Raw genomic sequence first — 22,299 nt, 5'->3', positions numbered from 1 at the left:
TCCCACCACCAATACTGGTCACCATAGGCTTTTATTTTTGTTCTACCAATTTTAGTTTGCAGAAAAACCCCTTAAAATAATAGCATCTAAAGGGATAAGATTTTATGCAAGCAAAAACTCTCATTTCTTTTTTTTTAAAGAGACAAAGTTATAATACATTAAGTTGCAAACACAGGAAGCACATTATGAGAGAATAAACCTCCAACTAATTTATTTTCTTTGATCTTCTGTTTGAACACGCACACTCACTTACACATGCATCACCCACTTACATATTGAGTTCCTTTCTGACCAGCCTGGTCTTCCATGGCTCCTACGGTAGTGGACGTTCCCTTTTCGCCATTACTCAGGATATCCTTCTCCCCGGCTTTCCCTTCCACTTCACTGGGGAGCTTGACATCACCCACGCCCAGCGCTTCGGTCTTGTATTTCTTCACAAACTGCTCCATCTGCTTCACCTCATTAGGTGTCAGCTCGTGGCATTTGGAAGGGTCCTGATCATGAGCAGGGAGCTGCTTGGCCAACTGTTTCTTGCGGTACTGAGCCCCTTCCGAGCCAGCTACAGGCTGTTTCTCCTTTGGAAGCATCTGCATATAGTGCCTCGCCTAAAGAGTGAGGAGAGAGGGCTAGAATTAATGGTCCATGGGATTCCAGCTTTCTAAACAAAAAAGGAAAGGAGATTAGAAGTGCTCTGTAGAAATTGCTCATCTTCAGGGGAAATGGATAGCAAGGTGTGCATGGGGGAGATGGAGCTGCTGAGTCACCTGGAACAAGGAGCCAGAATTTAGATTTTAAGTTATAAAAGTGTGGCTTTCCTCCACTGCCACTCAGCGCTAGTATTCAGCTAACACTGAATACTTTTAGCTATTAGTTAGCTTTTACCCTAACTATGATTTGCTGTTGGTCTCCTGACAACAGAAGGATTATTTTCTCTCAACAGAAAAGGGATTATTTTTCCTAATGGCAAAATATAACAAATCTGACAAATATCTTCACAGTGTTTCTTAAATAATCCCTAAAACCTAGCCCTTTAATGTTTACAAGTGCTTCTGTTTTAGATCACCCAGCATGACATTATATAAACTTAGGATTGAAGCACTAAAAGGAAAAAAGAAAAATCCCAACAAGGCTATCCAACTACCTCATCTAGAAGAATAGTTTAATAAACCAGAGGGAGCTTTTTCTTTTGGTTGACAATACTGAATTTAGTCTGACCATATACAGTAACAGAAATGTGCATGCTTGAGTGCTATTCCTTAGCCTTTAAGTGATGACATAGGTTCATGGGTTTTTTTTTTCCAGTGTGGTGTCCCATTTCAGGATGTCATTTTAAAATGGTTCATTTGGGGGATTCATAAATCATCTTAAGTGGCTGGGATGCCTTCAATGTAATACTCCTAACTATGAACACAAACTCGTGTCCCCTTCCTTCTTAGTCTCATTCAAACACCATTATTTTTCTTATATCCATGCTGCAAACCAATTGCATTTGGCTGCTTGAAGAGAAACTTGCACAGGAAAATCAGAAAACCAATTTCGTCTTATCTGCATATTCAATCATGAATTATAGCTGAGACAATTATGTCATTTGCATATTACATTCCTTATATATACTTGCTGCCCGCCAAGAGACTATTCCTGACTTGCTTGTCTCCTCCCAACTCTACCATAAGCAGAAAGGATAATTATTCCTCACTAACATATGAGTCTTTATGATCATAAACTGATATCTCACCAAGGTTTGATTCTGAACAGGAGGTGCCCATTCGTAAGTTACTGTATTGATGGACACATTCTTCTTGGCTGTCACAGGATTAGTCAGTATCATTACATTACGCTTATACATGGGGATACCATCTGATTTCAGCTTTGCAATTAGAGTTGTATACTTTGTATCCTCAAAGAGCTTCCCCACTTTGCGGTCATCTTCATTACTGGTGGGAATATCATGTTCCTCTTGCCCACACTTGCAATTTCGACATATTTTTCTAGGTTCAAAAGAGAAGCATAATTTAGGCAACATAGATACATGGAAATAGAATTGGTTTTGTAGAACTTATTCAGCCCAGCAGAATCCCAATTTACTTTAATTCTAACACTGAAGATTTTATCTAGTTGGATAATGAAATGTCTGCAAGAAAACAATCAAGCTCAGAGAGCACTCAGGACTTCATAGTTCAACCCTGAATTAAAGATCTTTCTTCTATGGGCATCTAATGAGTCTTGAGAAGGACTTTTAAATAGCATCCACATTTCAGAACTTGCCTTTATGGGATGTAGCATGAGTTTACTTGTTCTGTTGTTAATAAATAGCAAAGAGGAGGGGGTCAGGGAGTTAAACTGGATTTTAAATTTGTGAATTGAACGGTTATATAAACCTGTTAAATAAATAAAGTTATAATGAATGAAACAGCATTTGATGTTTGTAGTTCTATGATTTAAAACTACCAATTTTATTGTATTTTCACTATCTTTAGTTTTTATAATATACTTAACTGATTTTTGTCTCAATTTATAATTTTTAAACTATAGGTTTTCCTTCTAAATTATATCTAAATACAAGAGTATATACACTGTTTCCCAATTTACATCCAAACCATTAGGAAAGTAATGGTTACATTTCAGAAAAATTTAAAATGAACTGTGTTGATAATAATTTTAATTTAGGTCAGTACCTTCCAAGGCAAAGACAAACAGAACTATTCAAAACTACTAATTCTGAGATTAGATTGTTATCATTAATTTAAACAACATCCCTTTCAATAACAATGGGCACACAACAGTGGAATATGGATCTGCCTCTACTTTCTGCTTCTGGTCACTCCACAAAGTTCTGCTCGATCAATGTAACCAATCTGATCCAGCAGCTATATTTTTATGTTTTTATTATTAACAGCAATTTGGAGTCTCTTCTGCACAACACAAATCTCCCCAGATTTCTGAAAATGCTCAAGAATATAAAGGTTTTATTCACATTCTTCTTTCTACGATGTGAGCCACAACCAAGATCCCAAAATCTGAAAGCACTGAAGTATAATTCCAGGCCATATATGGTCCTGGAATACTAAATTGGACACCTTATCCTAAAAGAAATTTAATTATCACAATTATGCAGAGTTAAGACCTTTTACATTATTGGACACATAGCAGTAATTTAAATTCCTCAACTGGTATGTTAGGAATTTTCCTTATAAGTAAATGGAGAATTCTGTTTTTCTCGGTATTCATAGGAAAATTTCTTTACTGTAACAAGTGTTATACTCCCACCTAGTGGAAAAATATTAAACTGTAGGTTTTAAAGCGTGTGTGTGTCTGTGCATATGTGTTGCGCCCCCCGTCCTCCCCTCTCCCTCCCTTCTCCCTCTCTCCCCCCCTCTCTCCACGTTTCTATATATAATTTTACCTCCAGAAGTGTAGTTCAAATCCTTCACATTTATCTTTACATTTTAAACATTGGGCTCCAAATCCTTCTTCATGTCCCAAGCCCATCTACAGTGAGAGAAGCAGGGAAAAGGAAAAACAGTTTTAGAATAATATTAGCATAATAGCGGTATTATTGTAAGGCTTTTACTGATGGGGCAAAAAGTGGCATACTTCCAAAATAAAATAAAAAACTTGCGACTTTGGCACTGCAATGAAATAAATCATGCTGTGGTGCTTTATTTGGGTATGCGTAAAAGATTATAATCATGATAAAGAAGTTAAAATTGAGAAAAAAATATGCAACACATTTTTCTGATAGCGGATGCTGGTATGTACATATGCAACTGACACTTTTCCATTAAAGGCTAGATTTCAGAAGAATGAATATCTATTAATGGTCTGCCTGCACATTTAAGCATACCATGTTCAATTTTTTTAATGTATAACTAATCTGATACTCAATACCTGAAAGAGTCAAAGCAGAGTATAATCTGTAGTACAAACTGGATTAAAAATAGGAATTTGAATATAACGATGTATCCTTGAAATAGTGGTAAAAGAGTTTTGAACAATATCTTGTTACATAGTCATTGATGTCAGCCATTCAGTTGTGTCCCACCAGGGTGGATTTGATTTAAATCGAGTTGATTTAAATCACAATTTAAATCGAGTTGATTTAAATCACAATTTAAATCGAGTTGATTTAAATCACAATTTAAATCAAGTTGATTTAAATCACAATTTAAATCATGATTTAAATCACTAGTAAAAAGGCTTGATTTAAATCAACTCGATTTAAATCATAATTTTTAAAGGGCAACTGTCATCTCTGCTACTCCTTTGACCTGCTGTTGACTCACTGAGAGTCCCAGTGTTGCAGAATATACAGCCTCATGCTACATAACTAAGCTCTATTTCATGCTGAATAAACTAAATTATTTATGTATCTTAAATAGAAAACTATCTTATGATAGATTTTTACCCCAAAAGTTTTTTATTAAAATAAATTCGATAAAAATCAAAAAAATCCAATTTAAATAAAAAAAATCTGATTTTTTTGATTTTTTTTTAAAAAAACATTGATTTTTATCCACCCTGTGTCCCACCCTCGGCCACTCTATGGATCAGCACTCTCCATGCATGTCCCTCTGCCTCACATTGCCTCTTTCGACCTGCCTATTTAATTTATATGCAGAGCACATCATTAGAAAGGCGGGGCTAGATGAATCAAAAATTGGAATTAAGATTGCTGGGAGAAATATCAACAACCTCAGATATGCAGATGAAACACTTTAATGGCAGAAAGTGAAAAGGAACTAAAGAGCCTCTTGATGCGGGTGAAGGAGAATGCAAAAGTTGGCTTGAAACTCAACATTAAGAAAACTAAGATCATGGCATCTGTCCCTCTCAATTCCTGGCAAGTAGATGGGGAAGAAATGGAGGTAGTGACAGATTTTATTTTCCTGGGCTCCAAAATCACCGCAGATGGGGACTACAGCCAAGAAATTAAAAGATGCTTGCTCCTGGGAGTAAAGCTATGGCAAATCTAGACAGCATACTAAAAAGCAGAGATACCACTCTGCCATGGTTTCAAAAAACCACAGTTACCGTATTTTCCGGTGTATAAGACGGGTGTATAAGACGACCCCTTACTTTTCCTGTTAAAATATAGGGTTTGGGCTATACTCGCCATATAAGACTACCTCTCTTCCAATGCACACCAAATAAAAATTAAAAAACATCAGATTTGATTTCAATATGGTAATTTTAATTCAAATGCTTATGACATGCAGGTACTTAGCAGGAAAACTGTCACTTATAAACATAAGGCTATTTGTCATCAAACATGTAAACATCAAACATGTAAACAAACAATAGAGAGCCAGTGCCGGGCAAGTCCCTGGCGAGTCAGCAACGCCCATCATAACTGCAAGCTATTTTTACAGGTTTTGATGGCGTGACAGTTTCCCTTTAAAAGCCTTCAAAATCCTCCTGTTCGTCATCTGATATCATAAGTACAACAATGACATCTTGTGATACATTTGTAAGGCAGTCATCATATGGTTATAATTCCGTATCAGATGGTGTGGTCTCAGCTTCGGCTTCCTCTTCATCTTGCCACAAGTAGTTGTCCTCCATACCATCTAATGAATTTGATATGCCACACTTCTTGAAAGACTTGATTACTCTTTCTGCATCAATATCATTCCAGGCTTTTATAACAAATTTGCACAAAACATCCAACTGTGGAGCACGCATGTTTCCTCCTTTTGTGAATGACTTTTCACCGCTAACCATCCACTCATTCCACTGTTCTCGAATGTGATCTTTAAATGGCTTGTTTAGGCACACATCCAGTGGCTGTACCAACGATGTCAATCCTGCAGGAATAACTGCCGCATCTGTGTTTATTCTTGCAAGCCTTTGCTTGGTGCTGGGAGTTAAATGAGCCCTGAACATATCCCACACCAGTAGACTACGTTTTTGAGTAAGTCCACCTTACTCAAAGCCATTATCAAGCCATAGCTTTACCCCTTCTTCATCCATCCAGCCTTTTTCATTCACGTGTACAAAACAACCAACAGGGAACTTTAGTTTCGGCATTGTTTTTCTTTTAAAAATAATCATTGGTCTCAGTTTGGAGCCATCAGCTGTGCATGCTAGTACCACTGTAAAACTGGACTTCTCATGTCCTGTTGTTTTTTCACCTTTTGGATGGACAGTTTTATTTCCAATCATATCAAAATTCATTGGCGTTTCATCCATATTTCCGATACTACTTAACGCATAGCCATGTTTATTGCGCTGTTTTATTACATATCGATGGAAACTATTTACTTTGGCATCAAGATCTGCAGGTAATTTTTGGGCAATTTTTGTCTTTTGCCTCAGTACCAAATTATGCCTTTCCAAGAATCTAGTACACCAGGATACAGTGGCCTTAAATCTGTTGCTGTGATCTGGATTAGATTTGGCCCACTGAAGTGCAAACAAATGTATTTTATTTCATGTCACTACATAACCGTTTTGGCAATGCTCATTCACCATGTCTGCTACATGTTTTTCGAGTTCTGGCCAATGTGGGGTGCCACTTCTTAATGCACACTTACCCCTTGGCATACTCTTTAATGCTTTTACATTTGCTTTCCAGTCCCAAACCATCTTTTCTCTTACTCCATATTGTCTTGCAGCAGCACAGTTATTATGTTCCATGGCAAAGTTTACAACTTTAAGTTTAAAACTGGCTTCATATTTCTTTCTTCTTGCTGGTGAAGCCATGATGGGGTCTTGACTGTTAGCTATTTGTATACTGTACTGTATGTACTGTTGCTGTACTGTATGTATTGTTGCTGTACTGTAGAGATACCTATGAGCCAGGCTGTACATCTGCCTGTCAAGGTAATGGGCTACGCTACGTGTAGTGGCAAGAGGGCTATTTTGTACCAGGTTTTTTTCCTTCACCCATGCAGCCTTGTTGAGATCGGCACAGCTTCATGAATCTGAGTTGCTGGCGCTGACTGATGATGCTATGGGAGCGCCGACAACATTGACAGGAAGCTGTGCCGATCTAGTCAAGGCTGCATGCTGCTGAATGCTGGTGGGGCTCGCCATCAGTGGGGGTTCATCAGCAGCATGCAGCCTTGACTAGATCGGCACAGCTTCCCGAATCTGAGTTGCTGGCGCTGACTGATGACGCGACGGGAGCACCGACAACATTGAGGGGAAGTTGTGCCCCTTCTTGCTTCTACGTCCCTTTTCTCCCACAGGCGCTGCTGGGAGTTGTACTCTAAATGCAATGTTAGGGATGGGCAGGATTGCCAATGAAACTGTACTCCTTCCCCACAAGGTATTGCTCTGCATTTCCCCACCTCTTCTGGGCTCGCAGGCGAAGGGTGGGAGTGCGCAGCGCACTTTCCTGGCTTGGCGCCGATCCGGACGGCTGAAGAAGGAACTGGCACCGGCTGTCATGTCTTTTCTGCTGTGCGGGGTTCGGCATCTGGGTGCCTGGGGTTTAAGCCTCTGGGCTGGCCCGCACTGCTCCAGGATGTTCGCTTCGGGCTCCTTGGAATTGCTGCCGGGCTGTTCTTCCCGTTGGGGCGATGGTGGGTGGCAGCGATCGGCGCTCGCTTGGACTGCGGGAGCCACAGCGGTGCTGGCCAGGCTGGGTCTGGTGTGGCGGGCGGAGATGAAGGAGCAGCTTCGGTGGCAGCAGCAGCAGCAGCAGCAATTACAACCAGAAAAGCCGTGGGGAAAGGAGGACGAGGAAGATCTGGCAAGGCTGTGCGAGAGCTTCATGGCTCCTCCGGTGAGCGGATTGTGAGAGCTGCGCGACCGGCGCGGAGACATGCGAAGTTGCATGGAGCTTCTCATCATGGAGACGCAGAGCCAGGTGTGCAAGGCACTGGCCCAGGTCGACCGCGGCGCCGCTTTCACCGTGGACCGCTGGGAAAGGAAGGAAGGTGACCCGAATTCCGGGGTAGAGTGGGGACGCGTTCCTTTCTCGGGGGCCACGCACTGCCTGGCACCTCTTGTAGGTTGGAACTAATTCGGAGTACAACTTCCCCTCAATGTTGTCGGCGCTCCCGTAGTGTCATCGGTCAGTGCCAGCAACTCAGATTCGGGTACCCGGCGTATAAGGCGACCCCCGACTTTTGAGATGATTTTCCTGTGTTAAAAAGTCATCTTATATGCCGGAAAATATGGTATTTATTCAGCAATATATTTATAGCATAATAATGTGAATTGAACTGTATATTAAACAGTTTATAGCACAGATTGTTATAAAAAATTATAGCATAATAATATAAAATGAACTGTTTAGATGCTATATTGTTTTAAATTGATTTATTATAATAATTGCTATATTTATATACTAGTTTTTAGTCAATAGATTTTAACCAAAACAGAAAAGCAGCAGTGATTACAGTCTACTATTTTCCTTAATTCAGCCAATTTCCTTTGCAGTGGCAATGATTAATCCTTCCTCAGCATAAAATGTGTGCAAATGCTTGAGTAAAATATTTTTACACACTAATATAATTTAAAACCTATGCACAATTCATGTTCTATAACAGTGCTTGAGCAAGCAGATTTGGGGGGCAAAAAATTGACTTTTTTTCTGGAAACAAACAATATATGCTACTACAGTCAGAAAATTGATTTATTCCAACTTAACTGTATTGAACTTTAATGCCTTTTAAAAAGCTTCAGAAAAAGCAGATCTCAAGCATGGCTACATTTGTCATCATTGTGATTATTTACCTCAGAAGATGTGTTATAATTGCTATAAACTATACATTGGACTGACATGGAATTATTTCTGAACACTAAAACTAACTTTCCAACATATCCAAAATTATAACAAATTGGCCCATACAACAGCCTAACAGAGGATGGAATCAATTTCTCCATAAATGGAATCATGGAAGAAACTAAGATACATAGGTCATTTGAAATGTTGCCAGAAGAGATTTCTGTATGTCAGTTGCTAAAAATTCTAAAAACATCTGGCATTTTAAACATGTCTATTCCGATTTTAAACCCATTGGCATATGAAAGGCATTATAAGCAGACTGATTGAAATCATCTGCTTCACAGTGTCTTCATGACTAAAATATTACTTCAGAGCCAAGTGTTGTAAATGGTTACAGGCAGCCTAATGTTTGAAGAAACAAAGGGCTTGCTTTAATCAGTTTGGAATGCTCAGGGGGGGGGTGGGGGGGTGTTTCAGCACTGGCTGACTTCTACATTAAACTGCATTGTCTTCAGTCTGCATCTGGCCTCATTCAAATGACTCTCACCTTGACTTTTGCATGGGAAATATGCTGCCATGTTAAACTAGGTATTCCTAGTTAACATGGCTAGTTTTACCTCAGCCCCAAAATCAGTCCTCCCAACAGATTGCCCTACATGTTGCTTCCTGGGAGCCTCAAGGAAATTAGAGTAACATCCTGAAAGCATGGTCTCGTCAGGAAGCAACCCTTGATCTCTGCGAAGATAGAATTTGGGGGTCCCAGTTACTCTAGACTAGGCTAGTTTTAACAGGAGGTGCTAAGAGGAACTTAAAGTGCTTTAAGAGGAAAAGCATCCTAACCGGCATCCTGTCCTCAGTTGGATGGCTGTAACTTGCACAAGCCCAGACTACACATCTGCTTTACAGTCTACATACTAACAAGAAATTGAATCCGTCCATTCCTTTATTTTCCTATCCTTACAGCTTCAATCTTGCCAGCCTTTCCACAAGGGAGGGCAGGATTGTCAATTTGTTGCAAATCCCAGATCACAGCCAGTATCCTGCCATGAAAGACTACAGAAATGATAGATACATCAAAGCTCCACACATCCCATTTGAACATCTTAGAGCAAACCATCTGCAGGACTCTCATAACTTCAGAGAGTTAGGAATATATAAGCTGATGCCCATTACCGGTAGTCCTCGAGTTACGAATGTAATGGAGACTGCCCATTCCATTCGTAACCCAAGGATTCGTGGGAGTGAATCTCACACCCTTTCGCCCACGCATGCAGTTCGTTAAGTGCATATAAGGTGTATCAGGTGGGGAAGGCCATGGGGAGGCCTAATGATGGAACAGGCCACCTACTTCAAACCACCAAAGGCCTTCCCCGACCCACAGATACCCCATTCTCCCTCCCCTGGGATCCCCACAATTGCTTCCTCCCCATCCTGCCGCACCGGGTAACTTACCTTATGAAGACCTATCTCTTCTCCAGCCTATTTCTTTGCCTGCTTCCTCCTTTCTCATCAGCAAAGAGCTTGACGAGGCCTCCGGTGACAAAAAAGGGGGCCCGGTGACTGCGCATGGCCTTCTGGGTCTCCTTTTTCATCACCAGAGGCCTCATTAAGCGGTTCTCCGGCAAGAAAGAAGGACCGGAAGGCTGTGTGCGGCCTTCCGGGCCTCCTTTCTCATCAGCAAAGTGCTTGAGGATTGCATCCCTTTAGGGTTCGGCAGCCCTTTTCAAAAAGCCTTTGCCAATAGGAACAGAGCTTTGGAGGGATGCGTCCTCCCCTCCCAAGCTCTGCTGTTGCTGACAAAGGCTTTTTGCAAAGGGCTGCCAAAACATACAGGGACGCAATCTCCCTGCAGGCTTCAGCAAGGAAACGGCAAACGGAGGGAAGGCCTGAGGCTTTCCCTCCGTTTGCTAACCTCCAGGCCTCAATTCATAAGAGAATAGAGGCCTAAAGTGCGAGATCAGTAGCCCGAGATCTCGCGCTACTGATCTCACATGATCTCACGGTATGTTAGGCCTCTGTTCTCTGTGAATGTACCAAAAGCCTGAAGCAAAGAAGTAGGCAAAGAAACTGCAACAGAGTTCTTCGCAAGGTAAGTGAGTCTCCACAGGCAAAGTGCCTGTGAAGACCCAGCTTGGGGGGGGGGGGAATAGGCGGGGCAAATGTTGCAGAGCCTCCGCAGTCATTCATAAGAGGGAATGATTGCTGTAGTGCTGCAATATTCATAATTTCGGGGCTTGTTCATAAATATTAGGGGACACATATCGCATAACTTCGAATGTTCACTAAGGGATGCTCGTAACCCAGGAACTACCTGTATTTCCTTCTGCCCTGCAGAATAAGAAAATACTACCATGTTTCCCTGAAAATAAGACTCTATGTTTTTTTGCCACCAAAAAAGACACCAGGTCTTATTTTTTTTGGGGGGGGAGGGATGTCATCCATTGACTCACCTCACTTGCGCGCATCACCTTTGGCCTCTTTTTCACTATTAGAGGCCTTCAGGAACTTCTCTATCTGACAAGGCTAACAAGGCTTTCCTGAAGGCCTCTGCAGCCGATAACAGCGCTCCGGATCAATCCAGAGCACTGTTATCGGCTACAGAGGCCTTCAGGGAAGCCTTACCGGCTGCAGAAGAAATGAGCCGCGGTGTGCGAGGCCTGGCTGCAACTGTCCAAAGGTAAGTAGTAGGGCAGCTCCACCACCCATCATCCCTACCCTAGCTTAATTTTTACCTGTGCATCCTGGATTGGGCAGGGTTTTGATGAGGGCTTATTTCTGGGGGGTAGGGCTTATATTGGGTGCACATGTAAAAATCAAGCTAGGACTTACTTTCTGAGTAGGTCGTATTTTGGAGGAAACACGGTATCCAGCCCCGTCAGCCAGTGAGCATGATTTCCAATAATGGAATATAAGATGAGAAAAAACTCTTTCAGGTTTTTTGCAGAACTGGATCAAGCTGTCAATTTAAGAATGAAATGCATGAAATTTCATTTTTCTCTTTTTCTGTTGTATCTTCCATATTGTGAAAAATGAAAGGATTTTTTTCTGATCCTAGGAATACTTTGGATCAAATGGGAATGAGGGCAAAATTAATTGATCTGAATCATCCAATGGTTACCCCACTGCAGTTCAACAGACTCTTGATGGTTTACGCATACAGTAAAATAAAAATGGAAAGAATACTGAACTATAAAAACCAGAAAACAGGCAATGCCAAAGAGAGGCATTTCAATCAAATTCTGCCTGGAATAGCTTGGTTTTCATCTCCTAGGTGACTGTATTCTGTATCTACTGAAGCTTCTTGAGGGAACATGGGGAAGTGGCTTAATGATGCTGGAACTGTTGGCCAGAAATGATCTGCACTCTGGCAGTTCAAGCCTGGCTCTGTGAGCTCCCTACACTTGATCTCTAGCACCTGCCTCCCAGCAGTCTGAAAGCATGCAATATTGCAAGTAGATAAATGGGTATCACTGTGGTGGGAAACACCTAGCTGCGTTCACATGTATGGAGAGAAGAAACCACTGCTGGACCTGGCCAGACACAAGGCATTGCAAAAGATTGGCAGAGGAGCCTGAAAGAGCCAGCAACCCAAACGGTGCTAACTAATTGGTGTAAAGCTAGTTTGCCCCCCATGATGCACCAAGGATTGGCATACAAATGCTGAAGAGAATGAACTAGTAATCTAGGCTGTTAGACTGCATTGTGCCTAGCATGTTGGCCTTCTATGCCAAAATAAATAAGAAGCTTTTCAATGGTTTTTAAAGGCAGACTAATATAGGCTGCATTGCACTAATCTAGATGTGTGGTGATGAGGGCAGGAGTCACTGTCACACAGACCTCTTATCCCAGGAAAATCTGCAACTGAAACTGCAATGAGTCCCACCGATAGTTCCTATCTACTGCTTTAGTGTGAATCCCAAAGGACTCCCAAATCACGGATCTGTTCCTCCCTGTCCAAAGTAATCACTGGGCCTGAGAGAGAACCCCAGTGCACAAAGAGCAATTCTGTCTTGCTTGGGTTCAGTTCCAACTTGGTCTTCTTAATCTTAATTGAACTTCAGCAGCATCCTCAGTATGGCCTGAGGTTGTGATATAAAGCTGGGCATCATTGGCAAATATGATACTAAAACTACAAACTGCCAGATGAGCTTTCCCAACAGCTTCACGTAGAAAGCAGAGCGGAGAGGATGGACCTCTGCATTAATCCATAGGGAGCAGATCTCTCTTCTATGATTGGTACAATCTGCTAAAGAGTGTCTGGCCTGCAGGCAGTCATAAAAAAAGGTCATTTATTAGAGTGAACAATGCAATCTTGGTCTCATACCCAGGCCTGAATCCTGATTAATGGATCCAAACAATGTATTCCATCTATGAATTCTGTCTATGTTCGAACAAAAGAAGGTTAGAGATTGAATGGTGTTATCTAACATGGATGGACCTAGGCCTCTTAAGGAGGGGATGCACCATTGCACCATGGCCTCTTTCAAAACCACAGGCATTTTCCTCTCTCATAGGCAAGTGTTAATAATTTCTTGGTTGCAGGAAATCCCTTCCTCCCGCCACCCAAAGGAACCAGGGCTGAGGAACCAGCTTACAAATAGCCTACAGATAGCCAAGGTCACCCTGCAGATGTTATTATTAGATATTATAATTAGATATTATCTGCAGAAAATCATTTCCTCAGATAATATGCCTAGATAATTCTCCATATATCAAGCTACACCCTGGCCATTTGGAGTCCAGAGTGAGTTTAGTCTGCATTCAAATTTTGTATTTTTGAAACAAGGTTATAATTTTAAAAAATCAACAGTTTGTAGTTTAAAATGCAATTTGCAAACTAGATACACCATATACATATACAAACACAAACACTATGTATATAGATATATACACATGCCCACACACATACATACACACAACACTCATATAAACACATGCATATACATTGTGTGTTTGTGTCTGCACGCCCATTATTTGTAAAAATAATGCACATATGGGATATATTCCCTTTTCCTTATTGCAATATATGCAAGAAAAGTTATTGCCTTCTTCACATTTTTGAAAACTTGAGAGGGAACCTAGACAAATGTAGGCTAATTTCTAAATCTAGGCAAAGGAAATAATTTGGTTGTCCAACTGAAGATGTGCCGGGCTCTCTGGAAAGTGCATTTCTATATGCAAACTCTATCCTATCCTGGCATCTTTTTCACCAGGATCATTATTGAGCCACTATTCAGAATTCAGAGAGTTGGTGCTCAGACAGCTAAATGTGGCCAAGGTCCAGAAGTGAAAGTACATAGCGAACATATATAAAAACACTGAAAGAGATTTTGCTATTTGAATATAAACACTATAGAGCCCTTCTTTGGTTCAATAAGGTTTTAAATGGATGAAAACAATTTATTACCTTGGTTTTGGGGATGAACATTTGGTTTTTTAAAACTTACCCTTTCATGTTATTATTTTATGCTCTTAAGTTATTTTATTAGACAGATCCCTTGCCTGTAAGCATCACCACACAGTTCTTGCTTAGTTCTGCTCTGATAGAAGTCCAAGTATAGAAATAAATTCAAGGTTTTCTTGTGATAATGCCACTTCTATACAATTGCCTGGAAAAAGTACTAAAGCAATTGTAAGTCTGTTAAGAAGAATAGGTTTTCATTTGGCTTCACTTCAGACAAGCTGCACTGAATTCAACTTCAACCCAATGATGGCACTGAACCCAACTTCAGAGTAATTAAAATAGTGATTTTTCATGTTTCCTTGTTTCCATGGTAGCAGCCACAAAGCAAGAAGAATTAAGAATAGCTCTGTGAAAACAATGAACAACTAGCACTTTGCAGTAAATGGGAGTCACAACTTTATTCTTATATGTTAACTAGCACTTGTACTATATGATTAAACCAGCTTGCATTTTTGACTCTATTTTAATTTTTCAAACATCCAAGAATATACCTCAAGTCAAAAGATTTATCATCTGAATAGAAATATTTATTTTCCAAAAAGAGGGGGACAGATGTATTGAACACGCATGACTGTGCCAGTTTCTTCTTTCCTGATATAAACTACGTAAGCTTCCCATGCAAATATTACAGAAGTCACCAATGTTACAGATGGCAACATAGACTCCAGCCTGGAACAAAAGCTGATCCAGGAAGCATTTAATAAAGGATGAACTGGATTGATCTTGGCTGATTTATGATGAATGTGATGTAATATATGCTGGGTATATATAAAATGTCTATGTGCATACACACACAAATTCACACATTTGTATAAACATACTATATACAAACACAGACACAGCTTTTTAATTATATACTGTATAATAATAACAACAACAACAACAACAACAACAACAACTTTATTGTCATTGTACGTGTATACACAGTATACCCATACAACGAAATTCACTTAACACCCAAAGACCAGGTCCAACACACATAACAATCCCCAAAAACACTCCCACCCACCACAAATTCCCCAACCCTAAACCATACAAACATCCACACAATAGACCAAATAATGCTGTCCAACAGGTCACTGATGGTGGCCCTTTAGTTCATTGTTGAGTTCAATTATAGCTCTGGGATAAAATCTGGGATAATGGAAATAAACTTTTATTTGTGGAATAGATCTGACTAATTTTAAAGACATTCCTGGCATTTTAAAACATCCATAGAAATGGGTTTATTACTGGGTTTATTAATTACTGACCTTTAAAACTTATTGATATTTAGTCTCTATTCTTCCAAACCATCTATTGCTCAGGACCCACCCATTTTTTCCTGAGTGGGATGATTCAAGTTTATTGTTGAAAATCAACAATCTCCCTGAGATTACATCAGTAAATTGATGTCATATTTATGTCTTATTTTTGTCAAACTTTCCATACATCTAAAATGACTTCACTGCATTACATACTATTAGATGAAATACGACAATGTGAGTCTATAGATTTTTTTCACAGGTAATAGGCAAGGCATTTTAAACAATGTAACTCTATGACATTTACTGATGAAAGGTTAAGAAGTATGTTGAAGATGATAGGAACATTCAGGATTTGAGAACACATTGTAGCTCCTCTTGTAAAATGGCTGCCATGGGGAAATCACTATATGAAAAATAGAGATTTCTACCAGCCCCCTTTTTCTGCACTGCTCTTTGCAGTCCTTCAGCTTACTTTCATCCCTTTTCTGGGTAGATGATAAATAAAGGCAAGTCTCTTTAAGCCTGACCTTGATGACTTTACAGACATATTAATGTAGGCATTTCAATAACAAAACAGAGGCAATCTATCATTTCCTTAATGCAGTATGTATTTTTGATTTTACAGTCTAGTCTACAACTTTGGAATCTTCTGGAGGTTTTCCACCCAAGTATTAACTAGGTATGATTATGCTTATTTTTCTGACATAGCAGTGGTCAGTATAGTTACAAACCTACCAGTACATTATAGCCAATGGTGGGATTCAAGTAATTTAACAACCGGTTCTCTGCCCTAATGATTTATTCCAACAACCAGTTTGCCAAACTGCTCAGAAAGTTAACAGCCTGTTCTCCTGAAGTGGTGCGAACTGGCTGAATCCCACCATAGCCATCTAAAATAAAATGTTATTGCATAAGTTTTCTTTCATTATTTGAAATATATTTGATTAGCACTCAAAAGAAGACTGCTTTTAAAAAAGCGAAAGACTGCTTTTAAAATAGCTTTTAAAACAGCAAATAATCCTCACTCATTATTTTTACAGCTATTTGATAAAAATATTTTCCACAGTATTGTTATATTGCTAAAAATTACCATAATTGATACATTTAATAACAAAATATGTCCTTGAATGCATTATGCATACAAACTGTGGTTTCTAGCTGGACGGGACTCACTCTCATAGAAGATTGGTGAGATTTAACATAGGCAAGACTGGGAAACACTGCTCTATACAGCAAAGATGAATCTAATTTCTGGATACTTGGACAGAGAAAAGGCAAAATAGAATGACCTGACCAAAAATAAAAACATTCAAAGGAATACAGAAATCCAGCCAAGATAGATTAAAATACTCCTCCAGAAAGCACATTTTAAAACAATAAAATCTACTGTCTCAAGATGAAACAATGGTAAACAACTTGGGTAGTTTTAAATTCATGGAGGATTAGACTATAGATGCCTTTAACTATGATGGCTATTGGAGAAAGTGATGAGGTTCACAAGCAATATTACATCATAATGTAACTGGTTTGATCTCACTTGAATTAAGTGCAAGCCCACCCATTGCTGCTTAGTCTTGCATTTAAAAAAGTTATTCAACAAACTCTGATTTTAAATATAATGTCTTAGCATCGTATCTGAATCTCAGTCAGTTGCTGAGCACCATTTTATGGTGGGGAGAATATTACTGCATAGGTGTCCAGCTCTTGGGCTACAAATTTTTCTATATGGGAACAGGCTACATAATTAATGTGAACTATCTATAAATGACGAAATGTTTTGGAACTACAACTCCCAGCATCATCCACTATAGCAGGGCTGATAAGATTACTAACATGTATAGCTCAACAGCATTAGAGCTGTTCTTAACCTCTGACACAAGCTTTTGGTCCTATATAGGTTTCCCATACATTATTTTTTAAAACTCTCTTTCAGGAAAAACGGGTGGGTGGGTGGGGAGATATAAAGACTCCAATCGTCCCAGGACTTAATTCTTCTACATTCAATTTGACTTCTGCACCATTTTCAAGAGAGATGAGGAATTGTATTCCTCATCTTTTCTTTAGTTATTATAACCAGAAACAGTTGATAAAAATGGAATATCTGACAAGCCATAATAATAAACAGCTTTCTCTGCAAATTTTTAACATTTAGTGTGCTCTATAAAAAAATTCTGTTTTTAAAAAATCATATTTCACAGGTATATAATTAAAAAAAAGCTTATGCAGCAAACTGATGTAGCAAAGTCCATTGTTCAGATGCTTTTCCAGACGTCTAATCATATAATAGATCTAATGTTTATGCTGTTTACATGCCTGAGATTTATATATATCATCTTTTCATATCATATCCTAGTTTCATATTCTTTTCTGTTGAAGGGCCCAAGTACTGAGGCCTTTCAAAAGACTTTGTATTGAGGACCATTGACAATTTCAACCACTACAGAAACAATAGCAGTAAACAATAGTTTGTAAAGAATTCTGCAGGACATACGATCTCTTCTCACCCCGCCTATCTAAATAGAGCAAAGCTTTTATCTGCCATCAGAGGAAGAAGTTTCACTCAATTGTAATATTCTCCAAGATCTTGGCTTTGGGAAGATTCACCTCCAGGTAACAATCTGATACAGCCAAAATTAAAGTCATCAATTGGAATAAGGGATGACAAGTTTTAACCATTTCAGTGTTTTTAACCTAATGTCTTGGAACTACAATAGGTATACAAGAACAGCTCATCTAAAGTCACCAAAGCCAGAATCAAATGCAAAAATTACAGAAAATGTTGATTTCTAGTCTATTTATTAGTCTATTTATTATAGAAACATATGTCTTAACGTCTTTGCACCCAAAGAACTTATGTTTCTGAAATCTTCCTGGATAGATAGGCAGAAGAAATGAAGATAGATTTCTTTTTATGTTTGTTGGGGGTTTACCTGAGCAACTTTGTTCAGATAGCATTTTGGATAATATGTAAGTATGCAATTTTATGCCAAATACAGGCAGTCCTCGACTTATAACAGTTCATTTAGTGACTGTTCAAAGTTACAACGGCACTGAAAAATGTCACACTTATGACTGTTACAGCATCTCCATGGTCATGTATCAAAATTCAGATGCTTAGCATATGAATGCTTGGCTTAACTCATATTTATGACAGTTGCAATGTCCCGGGGTCATGTGATCCCCTTTTGTGACCTTCTGAGGAGCAAAGTTAAGGGGGAAGCCAGATTCATTTAACAGCGTTACTAACTTGATAACTACAGTGATTCACTTAACAACTCTGGCAAGAAAGGGGGCAAAACTCACTTTAAAAATGTCTTGCTTTCCAACATAAATTTTGGCCTTAATTGTGGTTGCAAGTCGAAGACTATCTGTACTTAATTTCAACATTACTAACTGAAATCATTGTACATTATTAAGCCCTCCCCCCCCAACCATTTATATTTTGTATTCAGTTGGAGGGAGTAGATAATTCCATGTAACTTTTATTTACAGGAGTGAACATGATTTACTTCTGAGTAAATTTAATTACGATAGTATTGTATTATTTTTGTAGTATTATTATATTATTTTTGTAGTATTATTGTAGTATTTGCATATAGTCTCTCACCCTTAATCTAATCAACAGCCAGTCCACCAACCATCCAACCAAATAATTATTCGCTACAATAAAGAAAACAATCAATTTCCCTTTCCAAAACACTATTTTCTGGCTTCGGTGAAGAAGGACTGAAATGGTGGGTTGCAAAATTTGAGACTACGTCAAAGGGCAAGACAAGATTTCGAGGGATTCCCACATTGCCTAGCGCAGACAGGTAACTTCTGACCAACTACCCAGTTTCCTGATTCACTGTTCTCTTACCTTCTTGATTTTGCCCTCCAAATCCATGTCGGGATCCTCAGCAAGACAACACGAGATTCCGGGACGAACTGCAACAGAGACGCCTTTTTCCTTCCTCCTCCACCCTTACTGACAGAAGGATGTGGTTAGAAAGGAAATGTGTTTCGCGAGATTGCTCCACACCGCTCACTCCTGGACTCTTTTTGCATCTCTCCAGCTGCTGCGGAGTAGAGTCAAACTTCCGTCTTCTGCGGCAACGGGGAAAGGAACAAAGGAAGCCCTGCAGCCAATCAAAGCCCAGCAGCTTGCAAGTCTGGTAGCCAATGGCGGGCCTTCCGAATACCTTTGCTCTGCAGGCGGGTTGGCTTTTGCTTGGGGGCAATTCGCGCTTAATTGCGGGCGTTGAGTGAACGCAAGTCGGAGCCTTGGCAGCGGTTTGAGCCGACAAAATGGGACGTCTAGGCTTAAAGCGGGACTTTTTGCAGGGTTTCTGAGTCAGTCAATGAATGGGGTGTCAGAAAAGGTCATGGCAAAGGTATTTGCTGACGCAGCCGCCCAGCTCAGCCAATTGCTGCTGGTGCATTTTCCTGTGTTTTCTTTCTCATCTGGGACGAAGGAAAGGCAAGAACCGTTTATTATTGGATTGGATTGAGGGACTGGCTGCTCTTAACGAGATAATCTCGTTATCCCTCCTTTTCAAAAACTACTTCCCCACGTTTGGGTAATTAATGAATCTTTCTCCCCTCTCTCTTGAGTTTTGGACTTAGCTAGATGGCATTGCTTGCCAGATCTACAAAAGCTAAGCATGGTACACTGTTAGTAGAGTATTAGAGTTCCAAAGGCTGTAGAAAATGAAAAATATCAAAAGAAGACAATGGAAAAAATGTATGGACATGCATATGGCATCATCAGGAGTAGAGTTCCGTTGAAGGACATATTTTCCTTCTCATTTTATATCCTATACTTTTGTTTTGTTTTTTTTTTTTATTGCAAAAGTTTTACAATTACATTTTCACCCCTTTTCTCCCCCCACCTCCCCCCCCAGACTTCCCAACCTCCCTAACCCTCCCTAACCCTCCCCTCCCCCCAGACTTCCCTATAATATACTCATACTCATAAAAAACCCTTAATATAACACTTATATATAAACTTGAACCCCTCCCTCCCCTGTATAATTTTTCTCTTTACCTCATTACATTAAAATATTTCTAATACATTATTTTCAAATAAAAGCTATTTGATACTTTCTAGTTTGATATTTGTTCTGAACATATTCTATCCACCTTTTCCATTCCCATTCATAAGTCTCTTGTGAACAATCTTTTAAGTATGCTGAAATCTTCGCCATCTCTGCAAAACTGGCCATCTTCAAAGTCCATTCCTCGATAGTGGGCAAAGCTTCATTCTTCCAGTATTTACCTATCAACAATCTTGCTGCTGTTATCATATACAATATCAATTTTGTTTCACCCAATGTAAAACCCTTAACTATACCCAATAAAAACAATTGTGGAGAGAATTGAATTTTTTTCTTCAAAACATTCTGCATGACCCACCAAATTTTTATCCAAAAAGCCTTAACTTTCCTACAGGTCCACCAAACATGATAATACGTAGCATCCAAACATTCACATCTCCAACATTTTGGCTGAACATTAGGGTACATGCATGACAACTTTTTGGGATCTAAATGCCATTTATAAAACATTTTATAGAAATTTTCCCTCAGGTTCTGCGACTGTGTAAATTTAACATTCTGAACCCAAATTTTTTCCCATGTTTCCAACATCACTGGTTCTTCAAAATTTTGTGCCCACTTAATCATACAATCTTTAACTAATTCAGTTTCTGAGTCCCTTTCTAGCAAAACATTATAAAGCCTCTTGATATGCATTGGACCTTTCTCTCTTATATGTCTAACCAATTCTTCCTCGTGCAACATAATACCAGTTTTTTGGTCCTCTTTCCATCTCAATTGTAATTGATTATATTGTAACCAAGTTAAATTAATCCCTTCGGCCAACAGTGTCTGCAATGTCTTCAGCTGCCATCTGCCCGCATCTGTAAAAAGAACCTCTTTGTATAAAAAACCCCCGAGTGACATTATATTTGTATTCCACAAAGTATGACCAAGATCCAGCCATAACGGTATTTTATAATCCCATTTGAGTCGGTGCTTCTTCCAAACTCTCATCAAAGAGTCTCTAAGTATATGACTTTTAAATACTTTATCAACTTTGTCATCATAAAATAAGTAAGCATGCCATCCAAATTCGAGATCAAAACTTTCTGCATTCAATATTCCAACCTTTTTACTTCCAAACCAATCACTTGTTAAAGTTAAAGCTGCTGCATCATAATATAGCTGTAGGTTTGGAAGTTTAAGACCTCCTCTTTCTGGAACATCTTGCATAATTTTCAATTTCACTCTCGGCTTCTTCTCGTTCCAGACGAACTTATTCACTCTAGTTTGCCAAACTTTCAATTGTTTATCACTTTTAAGCACCGGAATCATTTGAAACAAAAAAAGAAATTTTGGCAAAATATTCATCTTAACTGCTGCTATTCTTCCAAGTAGAGACAGCTGCAGTTTTTTCCAAGTCTCCATATCTTTCTGCACCTCTCGCCACAACACCTCATAGTTATTTTGAAACAATTTCATGTTTGATTCTGCAACCTGAACTCCTAGATATTTTACCTTAGGTACAGTCTCAAAACTTGCCCTCCTTTCAAGCTCATGTTTACGATCTTGTGTCATGTTTTTAGCTATCATTTTAGTCTTTTTTGGATTCAGTCTAAAACCTGAAACTTTACCATAGTCTTGTATAATGTCCTTCATCAAGATTATTGATTCCATTGGTTGTGATAGGGTAACAACCAGATCATCTGCAAATGCCTTTATTCTGTAATCCTCTTGCCTAATCTTTATACCTTTCAAGATATTAGAGTCCCGTATTGTATTTAGCAAGACTTCTAGTGTTAAAATAAATAAAAGTGGGGACAACGGACATCCCTGTCTTGTTCCTTTTTCAATTTTAAACTCTGTTGTCAGACTTCCATTAATAATGATCTG

The 22,299-nt window shown here is 39.2% G+C and overlaps 1 protein-coding gene across 2 annotated transcripts in view; it reads right to left on the bottom strand.

Annotated features, from left to right (window-relative positions):
- TES (testin LIM domain protein) overlaps nucleotides 1-19,835 on the bottom strand; it is a 32,266-nt gene extending 12,431 nt beyond the window's left edge. The window contains exons 1-4 of one of the 2 annotated variants that reach the window (XM_034431020.3): nucleotides 19,248-19,835; nucleotides 3,404-3,489; nucleotides 1,736-1,988; nucleotides 273-605 (exon numbers count right to left, since the gene is read on the bottom strand). In XM_034431020.3, coding sequence (XP_034286911.1) covers nucleotides 273-605; nucleotides 1,736-1,988; nucleotides 3,404-3,489; nucleotides 19,248-19,274 — 699 coding nt within the window. In that variant the 5' untranslated portion in view covers nucleotides 19,275-19,835. Of the gene's footprint in view, nucleotides 1-272; nucleotides 606-1,735; nucleotides 1,989-3,403; nucleotides 3,490-10,129; nucleotides 10,616-19,247 lie in introns of those variants that run through there. The other variant, XM_034431021.3, reaches the window with a different exon arrangement.
- Between the last annotated feature and the right edge of the window lie 2,464 nt (nucleotides 19,836-22,299).

This window comes from Pantherophis guttatus, chromosome 7 (assembly GCF_059756535.1).
Source record: "Pantherophis guttatus breed Tessera chromosome 7, ASM5975653v1, whole genome shotgun sequence".
Classification (NCBI taxonomy): Eukaryota; Metazoa; Chordata; class Lepidosauria; order Squamata; family Colubridae; genus Pantherophis; species Pantherophis guttatus.
This window is presented reverse-complemented; position numbering and strand designations above follow the sequence as displayed.